General features: G+C 39.0%; 1 protein-coding gene across 16 annotated transcripts in view; it reads left to right on the top strand.

The window, feature by feature from the left end:
- The window catches only part of ANKRD44 (ankyrin repeat domain 44), a 213,263-nt gene that overhangs the window by 75,452 nt on the left and 125,543 nt on the right, over positions 1–12,268 (top strand). For all 16 annotated transcript variants that reach the window (XM_048870305.2, XM_048870302.2, XM_048870295.2 and 13 more), the window contains exon 2: positions 10,907–10,990. In XM_048870305.2, coding sequence (XP_048726262.1) covers positions 10,907–10,990 — 84 coding nt within the window. The remainder of the gene's footprint in view (positions 1–10,906; positions 10,991–12,268) is intronic.

The raw sequence follows: 12,268 nt of genomic DNA, 5'->3' as shown, positions 1-12,268 counted from the left end.
CTGAGAGAGTAGTGAACTTCCAGTGGCCCACTGTGTCACAGACCTCTCTCTTACCCAAGATGCTTCCCTCTTTCTTCCCACACCTGACTGCTTAGAATAGTTGAGCTTAGAGACCACTGAAGCTTCATGGGAACCCCTTTTTATAAGCACTGCTGCATAGATATCCTATTTGCTTATCCTTGGCTTCAAAACTAAGGCCTTTGTTATGAAATTAGGATCTGTGTTTTGAAGTCATTTGTTCTTGCTGCTTATTCTCCACTTGAAGTTGTCGTCCTTTGTTTGGTAACCTCAGTGACTGGAGTATTTGCAAAGATCATGTTGTGACAGACTGACAGTATCCTGGTATATCCTGACAAACCTTGTGGAATTAAGATAAACTTCCCTGAATTAAGTTAAACCTTTACTGAATTGGGCTTGGTGCCCTTGGCATCCAGTGTATTGAAGATGCAACTGTTTGTGTTATTGTTGGACTGTACGTAGCTTTTCTAGGGACTTGACTAATGTAAATGTTTGGAACTTCAAAGGACTTCTTGGGACATTGCGTGTAAAGTGGCTTTCCTAGGAAATATCTGGAGGGTGAGGGGAATACACATGACCCACTTCGAATTCATCCTTTTGAAGCTACACTCTGGGGAGAGAAGCCAATTGTCTTGTAATTTACCTGCTCCTGGAAACTCCAGTTCAAAGACCCCTGAACTGTATAAAGAATGGACTAAACATGTCATGAGTATACTTGTTCTGAGCCAATGTTGTAATGCCTTTTACCTCAGGAATAAAATAGACTTGCAACAGGCGGTGCTGTGTGGTACCTTATAACAGTAGTAATTACACATGTTAACATCTGAAGAGAAAGCAAGCAGGTGTGGTTAGGCAGCCTGTCTCTGCTGGAATAAGACAGTGAAAGCAGGGAATTGTGCTGCTTGGAAATACCCTGGTCAGAAGGGAGTGAGAGACCAGTGGCGGATTAGCCACTGTGCCAACGGGACCCACGCCGAGGCCAATTATGGGGCCCCCAGAAAAATGGGCGTCCCCTGACCCACTCTGCCTGACTGGCACTTCTGCTGGGGAGCAGGGTGGGGGCTCGGGGGCTTGCCCCGCTCTACCCGCCCGGCGTGCCTGCCAGGCAGCGGGCTCGGGGCACAGGGGCTTGCAGACATACCTGCACTAGCTTTAATCTAGCTGGCAAGAGTTAAGTGGTCGTGGGGATATAACACAGGTTTTGGTGTTGGGGAGCCAACCTTGTACAAGCCTGCTGGGGACTTTGGGTACATACTAGTGTTGCTAGCCCAGCCAGGGGCCACACTGCCACATCTTCACAGCTATCGTTACTGCGCTTGCTAGATTAAAGTTTGTGCGGTTGTGCCTACTCCTGCAGCAAGCACATCTTCATTTGCAGTGCATTTCCTGTGTCACAAGATTGTCTTTAGGCATGCCGATGGACCAGGAGAAGCCTAAAGAATTAACAAGAGAATCACTATTGCTCACAAATTTTGTAGACTTTTGCAAAAGCCTTTTAACTTACAAGAAAACATCTTTCAAACTGGCAGATTTAGCAGCTTCTCTTTCTTACCTCACTTGGAGAAAATAATAACTCCTGTGTTAACAAAGATTGCACAGAATTTTTGAGTATTGGAGTCCTGTACAAAGATATTAATGATTGCTTCACTGGGAATTTTTCTGCATAAAAATTGAATCAATGTGTTGTTCTCTTCTCTTTGAACTATCCACATTCCTTATTGAGGCTCAACTTTAAAACATTCCCTTATATGAAATGGAAAGTATCACCATCCTGCTACCCCAAGAACCCCTCCCAGTTTTATTCATCTGAGATGTGTGTTCAGCTGTATTCACTATGTTTTTTAATTGTACGGAACTCGATGGTGAATTTGGATCCTGACTACCAGCACAAGATGAGCGTTTCATTGACAGGTTAGGAAGAGATGTTTTGTTAAGAATAATTGCTGCTGTGGACAGTGGAAACTGGATGAAAGCGCCTATCAATAATGTGAGCTGACTAGCAATTACTAGCACTGGTGATACTAGAATAGTTTTTGGAGAGGGAACTGAGAAACAAAAATCTGCAACCAGCGTGAGTCATTAGTTGACTGATGAACTAACAGTAATAAAGAGGAAGAGCAGGAAGAAATAGTTTGTGCACAGAACAGAAATAACCTCAAAAAGCAGAGAACTAGAATGTATCGACTTGAGTGGGCTTTGGACCAGGGCTTATGTTTGAAAAGTTGGTTTCCTTCCCCAGTTCAGGGCTTCCAGTCTTGCTGCCAATGAAATCAACAGCATAACTTGCATTGCCTTTAATGCGAGCAGAAATGTGTGTGAACTTTTGAATACCAGATTTGGATCTGGTATTTGCTTCTGTTCCAGTTTGAAGTTAATGGCAGTCATCCCATTGAGTCCAGAGGGAGGAAGACTTGGCCCCTAGTCAGTCCTAATTGTGTTGTTTAATGGGACTATTTAAATGTTTAGCCTTTTCTAACATGGCTGTTTTTATAGGTATCCATTTTGAACAGCTCTATTTTTCTCACTTAGCACCTGAAATGGTTTGGCTACAATACCGTATGCAATATTTGTTTCCTATCTATTAATTAGCCGATGCTGTAAATAACTGGGGAAACATTTTTGTACTGAGTTTTTTAAAGTGAGGGAGGGGTGCAAGTGAATCTGCTGGTAAAAAATTTCCTGGAAAACTGAATTGATACCAATGTGGGGTGATGGTTGTTTTTGGCTAATATCCCCCCGTGCTTTTCTTGTGATGAAATATCGTGCAGAACAGTCAAAATGGCATTTGAGCTTCCATTCCTGTAGAACATTTAGACAGATAAAGAAACTTCCTCCTCCTGCTGCTGTTTTTTTTTTTTTTTTTTTTTTTTTTTAAACCCCATAGCTGTATTGTCGCAGTGGTCAATAGTAATGCTATTTGGATAAAAGAAAAGGAGTACTTGTGGCACCTTAGAGACTAACCAATTTATTTGAGCATGAGCTTTCGTGAGCTACAGCTCACTTCATCAGATGTGCTATTTGGATAGGTTGGATATTTGGATAGGTTTCAGAGTAACAGCCGTGTTAATCTGTATTCGCAAAAAGAAAAGGAGTACTTGTGGCACCTTAGAGACTAACCAATTTATTTGAGCATGAGCTTTCGTGAGCTACAAGCTCATGCTCAAATAAATTGGTTAGTCTCTAAGGTGCCACAAGTACTCCTTTTCTTTTTGCTATTTGGATAGCATGTAATGTAGTACAGATCCCCAAGGCTTGAGAGACTTATCTTTAACATTTCCAATGGGACTGCGCAAACCAAGCTGTTCTCTATGATCCCTCCTCTGCCCTCCCCTCCCCTCCCCTTTTGAAATGTCAGAAGTTCTTCATTCCCTCCAAGCCATAGCAGGGAAGAACAAAGAGGCACCAGCAATGACTGGGTCTCAGTCACAGCGCGAGGGCCATTTTCTGAGATCATCTCCCTGTGGACTAAAAGTTGCTCCAAGATGAAATCTTTTTCAAAGGTTTCTAAGTATCCTCGAACAGTTTCTGTGACCAATATTTAATTGAGCTGAATCTTCTTGAGGAGATTTTAATACTGCTTTGTTTACTTAAAGTCAACTCTAACTTATTTATATAGTATCCTCAGCATTTGGTTCTTTATCAAATAAATCTAAGGTATTTTCTTCATTTTGGGGAAAAATCCTGGTCTTGGTGCCTGAGTGAGGTAGAAACTGAGGACCACTTCAGGATCTGATTGTTGGGTTTTCAGATTATGTTAGGACAATGATTTTATAAGCCTGGTATGTAATCATGGAAATATTGATATTTTGACCAAGCTCTATGGAAAACAGACCTTTTAGCTAGGAAAATGACTATAAATAAGAGGTAGATTGAAGGGTAAGGAAGAGCTTTAAAACCAGATTATTAGTCTGATCTCATGAAGGTTAAATAAATATAAGGAGTCTGTTTCTTCATTAGTGTGAGCCCCTAGCTCTCAGTTATGCAGGAATTGATTTTTAGATGTACACAACCTGTGCGATTGACTTGCTGAATAATTTTCAACCATTTCGAACCCAAATGTGGCACAATTAAAGAAGTGGAGATATAAGCAATTGAAATATTTCAGATCATGGCAGGATGATTATAATCTGGTTTTTATTATTAACATTTTGGTTTACATGGGGTGTGTGTGTAGGTTTATGATAATCTGAGATGAGATAGTTTTTGATTTATGAAACTATGAAGAAAGACAAATTAGCAAAAGTTCAATTTTTCTTCCATTTCTGTGTTTGTTTGCAGCTGTTGCATAGCATAGAAGGAGATGAGGGGATGCTGACTCTCTCCAGAGGATCTGTGGTTAGTGAGGAACAGGGGTGGGTGTGGGTTTGCATGTGTGAGTGAGGCTTTAAGGATATTGAGAAATGAAGAGGACAGTTACAGCCAAAGTGGAAATGGCTAGTCATTAATAAAGAGTTCCCCTTCCCATAAAGTCATCAGGACATAGCGGACCCACCACAATGGTTTCTATTGCTCTGTCCTGCTGATGACCATTTTATCTCTTTTGACATTCTGAACCTCACAGTCTTTTGCTGACTTCTGGTTGAGAGAGCAAGTGAAAAGCTCTTTTGAAAGCTCCTCACTCTTTAGAAAGCAAATGGCTGGGTCCCTCTTGAAGACAGAAGGCCAAATGTAAATTGGCATCAGATCATTTATGTCAAAGTAGCTAAACTGATTTACACCATCTTGGGGTCAGACTGTAAGGGTATAGTTTACTGTCTATGTATATGCATAACCCTGCATATATATTTGGGCATAACGCTGTCAGAGTAACTTCTGCCCGTAAAGCCGACAACCAATGGGGTTATCTTGGGTTTATCCTATGTAACTCCTGGATCAGTTCATACTATCGTTGTACACACTCTGGATCTTGTTTTCTGGGATGGGATTGGAGGTGAGTAGGGTTTGCTGTTACAGTAGTAGCACCAATGGCCCCCATCAGGATCAGTATTGTGCACTCAATATAGTCTTCCTTTTCAAGAGGCCAGTAGAGTAGACCTGGTTTATTTGTTTTCTTGTAATTTGGGATTTATTTCCATAGAGATTTTTACTGTGTGGTCTTCACTTCATTCAGAAATTATATCTTATTGGAGTCTGTGGACTCTTTTAGGTATACTGTTGTTCTTACATCTCTGTCCTTCCTGTATAATAAATACAGTATGAAAAAGGATTGCTAGCTAAAATACTGGCGTCCTACAGTGTATTGAAATAGATGGACAATGAAGCACCCAATGCTGGAAACATGCAGCGAGAATAATTTTTTACCAAATGCACCATGTATTATTTATTGATTTTGTTCTCATTTTGCTCAAAGCTATACAATACCCAAAATTTAAAGACATTTCATGTCCCAAGGAATTGGAGAATTCCAAAAGCATTTAAGAGATTAGGAAGCCAGTAGGACTTGGTCTCCTGAAACCCATATGTGCTTTTGAAAATCTCCCCTTTATAATCCTAAAGATAATGTATAATTTACCATTGCACATATTTTATTTAAGCTTGGGGAAAAGTCTGTTATCACCAGAACTGATGAATAAATCAAATTTTCCTGTACATTCTTTTTTTTTTTTTTTGCAAAAAGAACAGGAGTACTTGTGGCACCTTAGAGACTAACAAGTTTATTTGAGCATAAGCTTTCGTGGGCTACAGCCCACTTCATGGGTTCATAGATGGAACATGTAGTAAGAAGATATATGTACATACAGAGAACATGAAAAGGTGGAAGTTGCCATATCAACTCTGAGACGCAAATTAATTAAGATGAGCTATTATCAGCAGGAGAAAAAAAAACTTTTGTAGCGATAATCAAGATGGCCCATTTCAGACAGTTGACAAGAAGGTGTGAGGATACTTAACATGAGGACTTGTCAACTGTCTGAAATGGGCCATGTTGATTATCACTACAAAAGTTTTTTTTCTCCTCCTGATAATAGCTCATCTTAATTAATTAGCCTCTTAGAGTTGGTATGGCAACTTCCACCTTTTCATGTTCTCTGTATGTACATATATCTTCTTACTATATGTTCCATCTATGCATCCTATGAAGTGAGCTGTAGCCCACAAAAGCTTGTGCTCAAATAAATTTGTTAGTCTCTAAGGTGCCACAAGTACTCCTGTTGTTTTTGCGGATACAGACTAACATGGCTGTTACTCTGAAACCTGTCATTATTTTTTTGGTCATCCTCATTTTTAACACAGCAAAATACTGCCAGATTTTAACCAGTCTTCAGCATCTTTTCTGTCTCCATTTGATCCATTTAACTCCGAAGCAGTTTGTTAATTGTTCAGGTAATTTGGAGATGTGATCTCCAGACACATTTTAAAATGAGAAACAGAAATTGGGGCAAATGATCAGTTTGAAGTAGCTAGTAAGAAGAAAAGACACTTGGCAAATTGAATCAATTTGTTTTGCTCTTTCACTTTTTAGAAGTGACCTAAAATTTAAAAAGTTGTGAGTTATTTTCAGTGACTTGGCTCATAAGTTTGCCACAACATAGCTTTGTCACTGAGGTTTTCTGGGTAGAAGAATTGCAGGATTCCAGGAATTGCAGGAAATAACCTCTGATTCACCTGGAAACATTAGCCATCCCTAGGGCAAAAGATTGCCTATTTAAAGAAAAATTGAAAGCAGCCAAGATCTGGAGCCAAACTGACAGCCAGGAATAGAACAGGGATCAGAGAAGAGATTATTGTATTTGTACTGTTGACAGTGGCACTGCAAAAAATGTGTGAACACAAATATTAGGCTTCATCTTGCATTCTTTGAGCATTGCAGAATCAGTCCCTTCGTCTTTTCTGAGCATTGTGAAGGCTTGAATAGATTCATTTGTTTCGTATTAAAATGTCAGCTGTCTCGCTGCATTGTCTGTATGACTCTTTTACCTTCTACCTTTTGCTTTGCTGCATGATTTTTTTTTTGTTCTCTTTTGCTTGAAATGCCTTTTGAATAATGTGGTTTTTTAAATAATTTTTTATAGAGTGTTCTACATCAAGTTGATGTATAATATATTATGGAATTTAATGGGATAACGAAACTGGAGGAAGCAAAGATTTGTTTGTGTCAATATAGAGTAAAAACAGTACAGAAAAGTTAGTTTTCTGTGGTGAGTAGGGCTGGGACTTCACCCCATGTTGTTTTGTAGTTCTGCTGATTAACTCTTTCTTCTCCTCATAGAACTTTGGCCTGGATGGTACTTTCTAATGCAGTCACTCTTCTGCCTCTCTCAGGACCAAGCAGAGTAGCATGTCCCATCACAATGAGTGCACATACCTTGTGTACGGAAATTTGGGGGAGGGGAGAATCTCTATAAGAGAGATCATCGCTATTACAGTGTGTAACAAGACACACATGATTCTTTGAGTAAACAATGCACCTAAAATTGGAAAGATCTCTGCAGAAGCAATCTTAGAAGTTATTTTTAAGAAATGTCACTTATTCACTACCACATTCCTACAGTAAGAAATATTGACACATTTCATAATCACAAATGTAATAGCTATTATAAAAGAACAATAAAACAAAAGTTTTATGTTGGCTGCTGGTTTGGATTTCGAAGAGAAAATTTTGTACACGTCCTAAATGACGTCTTCTCTGGAATCTGACACCACTTGAAATCCAGATCAATAAAGCAAGTGTACACATTTTCAAAATCTGGAATAGAAAAAACATGAATGACATATGCACTCTATTTCCAGTTCCATTAGTTTACTATGCGTTTTTTGACATTCACATTCTAATTTTTTTTCATATTAGAAATTTTTGCTGCTTTTGGAATTGAAGGAATTTTCAGTCAAAACATTTTCTATAAATAAATACATTAATTAAATATTTTAACTATTCTATCAATAGAATATCTCATTAAATCTCTGTCTCATTACTTACAAAATCACATTGTACATTTTAAAAAACCTAGGAAATTGCACCCTGCCCCCACCCCAAAAAAGAAAACAATCATTGGTAGAGTTAGTCATTCATGTGTAAACAGCACTGGCTGCAAATCAAGGAAATCATCAGTTCAGATCATCCTACATCCATCATCAACACATACCTAACTTGCACAACCTCCATTTTTTCCCACTGTCAGCCAACAAGTAGAACAATACTTTTTCTATGATGAACACCAGCAGATGCACATTCTCAACTCGGACTTAAAATTTCAGGAATAAACCACTGATAGCTTGAGGAGTAAGAGCAGACCACAAGCTGGCTTGACTCCTGGCTGTTTCACAGCAGAGCAAATCTTCATCTGTCCACCAGTTTATCGAGAAGGCACGAGAATTCAAGTGCCCTGTTCACATTGTATTTGTGGATATCAAGGCCTCCTTTAAAAGAAAAGGAGTACTTGTGGCACCTTAGAGACTAACCAATTTATTTGAGCATGAGCTTTCGTGAGCTACAGCTCACTTCATCAGATGTTTACCGTGGAAACTGCAGCAGACTTTATATACACACAGAGAATATGAAAATATGTTTCATATTCTCTGTGTGTATATAAAGTCTGCTGCAGTTTCCACGGTAAACATCTGATGAAGTGAGCTGTAGCTCACGAAAGCTCATGCTCAAATAAATTGGTTAGTCTCTAAGGTGCCACAAGTACTCCTTTTCTTTTTGCGAATACAGACTAACACGGCTGTTCCTCTAAGGCCTCCTTTGACTCTGTTGACAGGGAATCGCTTTAACTGATCTTGAAACTCACAGGCCTCACTAGCAAGCTCTGTAGAATGTTCCATCTTCTCTATGGTGACTCCTCAAGCTGTGTTCTTGGAAAAGGGAAAAGAACCTCCTTCTTCCAGATTAGGTTGGGCATTTGACAAGGATTTGTTGCTACACCAGAACATTTCAGTGCTGTCACAGACTGTGTGCTTGATTAGACATTAAGTGAATGCAGTTTAGGAATACGCCATGATGATAAGAACCTCACCAATGTAGGTTTTGCCAACGACATAGTGCTAGTTTTCAAATCAATGAACGAGCTAGTCGTGACACATAAAGCCCTGGAAAGCTATGCAGCAAAAGTCAACCTGAAAATGAAGTAAGGTAAAAACGAATTTCTTCCAGTTGATGATTTTAAATGTACTGCAGGCTCTAGTATCTTAGTGGGCGACCAGCCAGTTGAGATAGTTGGTGATTTCACCTGCCTCAGCTCTATTGTCGATAACATGGGCAGCATTGAGAAAGAGCTCGAGGAGAACTTTAAGCCTGCACTGCAAAAGCATCATCAGTAGTGGGGAACCTAATTAAGAACGTCTTTCACAAACTGAACACCTGATAAGTAGAGAGATGAAGCTGAAGGATAATAATGCTTTGGTGTTCAGCGTTTCTTAAAGTGTGGTATCCATAACTGGATATATGTATATATTATTATTAATTTTATCCTCAAAATACAGGGAGAGAGGAACAATTTTCACCTCAACCTTCCACTTAACTAACCCTTTTCTCTTCTCCATTTTCCTTCATCCCATCCCACCTTCCCTCCTTACATCTGGTGTATCCATCCAGTCCCCAAATTCCCTGGCCTCTTCTCGCGATTAGGCTCTCTTAAAGGGACACAGTCAATTTAAAAATGATGTCTGTCAGAATTTTTTTACCTGCTTTTGTTACAAGTAAGAACTCAGGACAGTGTTTCTTCTGTCCTCTTTCAATGATAATCTTTCCCGTTCCTTTACTTTGTTGACATTGTGCATTATACAGCATTTTGTGTATAGTCAGGTCCCTTAAGCTCTATCTAATTTTGTCAGGTTTAAGAGTAGCAGCTGTGTTAGTCTGTATCCGCAAAAAGAAAAGGAGGACTTGTGGCACCTTGGAGACTAACAAATTTTACAGCAGTAGCTCACGAAAGCTTATGCTCAAATAAATTTGTTAGTCTCCAAGGTGCCACAAGTCCTCCTTTTCTTTTTATCTAATTTTGTGTTTTGAGTAGTCTCCTTGAAGTCAATTTGCATTTCAAATGTGCTTAACCCTTTACAGGAATAGAGGGTTTTAGTCATTTTCCCCTGCTGCTTATGTGGGCTTTTCATACACCAAGGAGGAGAGAAAAATATTTTTAAAAAGGCAAAATGTGATTGTAAAACTGCAAACATTGGCACAGGATCTGAGGTCTGGTATCTGAAACAATTATTTTTTAAATTGAGTAGATTTCAAAGTTGATTGTTCCTGTCAGTTTAGTTGATAACTCAGATACTATAGTGCTGTGGGCCTAATTCAAACCTAGAGAGAGAGAGAGTGTGTGAAGTAGTCAACATTCTGATTAACTGGCAGTGATGTCATCTTTCCCCTGTCAACAACACTTAAGAAATGTGTGTGCCAGATTTTTCCTTCTTTCTGCCTTATTATATATTTGTACATTCCACTTCCTAATTTCAAGCAGTGAGACGATTCTTTCGCTTCTTGGGTAGTTAAACTGTGGTTATTGGCTTTTTCTTTAGTAAAATAACCTGAGATGCATAATAATCACTGAGAAATACACTGCTGTTCATATTATTTTCTGCTTAACTGTCTATAGAGTGGTTGTCATTAAAACTTCACCATATACTGACAGCTAGAGCTCAGTAGTATCTAAGGGAAAACTGGTAATCTCATACTTAGACTAGGAAACAACTATGCTAACTGTGTGGTGTCTGTTGGCAAAAGCTGCCATTTTAATGGGGATCCCGATCTGTACACTTACATGTTCAGGCATACAGATATACCGGGTGCAAGCTAATAAAACTTGCTTATAAGATTTTCATGTTGATTTGCGTCTGGCGAAGGATTGAATGCACTGTGCACTGTATTGGTAAATGTTAGAAGGAATAATATGTTGTCTTTAAAAGAACAAAAACCAAACCTTTAATGATTGTTTTCTGTTCTCAGCCACCACTGGTCCAAGCAATTTTCAGCGGGGATCCAGAGGAGATACGGATGTTGATCTACAAAACTGAGGATGTTAACGCTCTGGTAAGTGACTGTGTGTGTATGTAACTGTGCTTATGAACGGTCATGGCTTCGATATGAATGATTCCATTAGTATAAAAAAACTAACAAAATGGAAAATATTTGGTAGCTAGAGATTCATGGCTTAAATAGATTCCTAGTTATTACTGGAACAAATAATTATCTACAGCACAGGGTAGTAATTCCCTACATGTACCATAATTACTTTAAAGTGCAAGTCAGTCAGGGACAGTAAGTTTTGTCCAAATCCCTATTGTTGTGAAATAAAAAACAGCTGAAAGTAGCATATCTTGAATCTCTGTAGAATTTCTCACTAATAATGAGCCCTTGCAGATTTGGGACTGACCTTCATTCAGGATTTGAACATATTTAATGTCTAAGCTAATTTCACTACAGCTATCTCAAACAACAAGATTAAGGAAGCTGCAGCTTGGCCAGTGATATATACACAGAGGAATTATTGCAGGATAGATTGGCTTATGTCTAGCTTAGACAATGGTAAACAGCTGTAAACAAGCAGAGGTTAAGTATTTAATAGCGGAAAATCTTAAAGCTGAGCCTGCTCTTCTTTAGGAACTTGTTTGTTTTTTGCCTTACACTTTTCCCCATTGTATTCAATGACATTAGAACTGTTAAAATGAGCAGTTTTTGCTGGCATCTTGAGTATAGTTGGTAAGCTCTGGAGCTGGTTAGACTATGGAGCTGAGACCACACAGAGATTTGCAGGCTGTCAACTTGGTCTTTTAAGTTAAAACATCCTTTCCCTGTGTCTTTTCCAGACCAGAAAACTCAGTTATTTTCTTATGAGCTTGTTCCAGTGGTTTGTCTGGTTTATTTACAACATAGGAGGGTCTTGATTGGAACTACAGCTCCTGTGGCCATTGTGGGTCAAATATCTGGTTGAAAGAGGTAGACGTCGAGATTTGTCTTACAGCTGTAGCAGTGATCCCCCAGCTTTAGTTCAGCAGGGCTCCATCCAACTCCCAGTGATCTCAACAGAATGAGTTGCCACTGACTTAAGTGGACGTCAGATCAGGCTCATATAGAGAGGTGAAAGGAGAGGCTGAGGTAAAGCTGATGATGTAAGTATCAGTTCTTATGTCCTGTCCTGAAATAAGAATCTAAAGGTGCTAATTGTAAAATATTGTCTGCTTTTTATCCCCTTCTATTTTTGTTTTCTCCAATCGTAACAATGGAATTTTGACACACTTACAAGGTGAATAATCTGTTTTTTATACTGCATATTAGTTTGTCAAAAACTCTTGTTGTGTAGATCCAGCT

The sequence above is a fragment of the Caretta caretta genome, chromosome 11, assembly GCF_965140235.1.
Source record: "Caretta caretta isolate rCarCar2 chromosome 11, rCarCar1.hap1, whole genome shotgun sequence".
In the NCBI taxonomy this organism is placed as follows: Eukaryota; Metazoa; Chordata; order Testudines; family Cheloniidae; genus Caretta; species Caretta caretta.
Note: the sequence above shows the minus strand (reverse complement) of the source record. Positions and strands in the feature narration are given on the sequence as shown.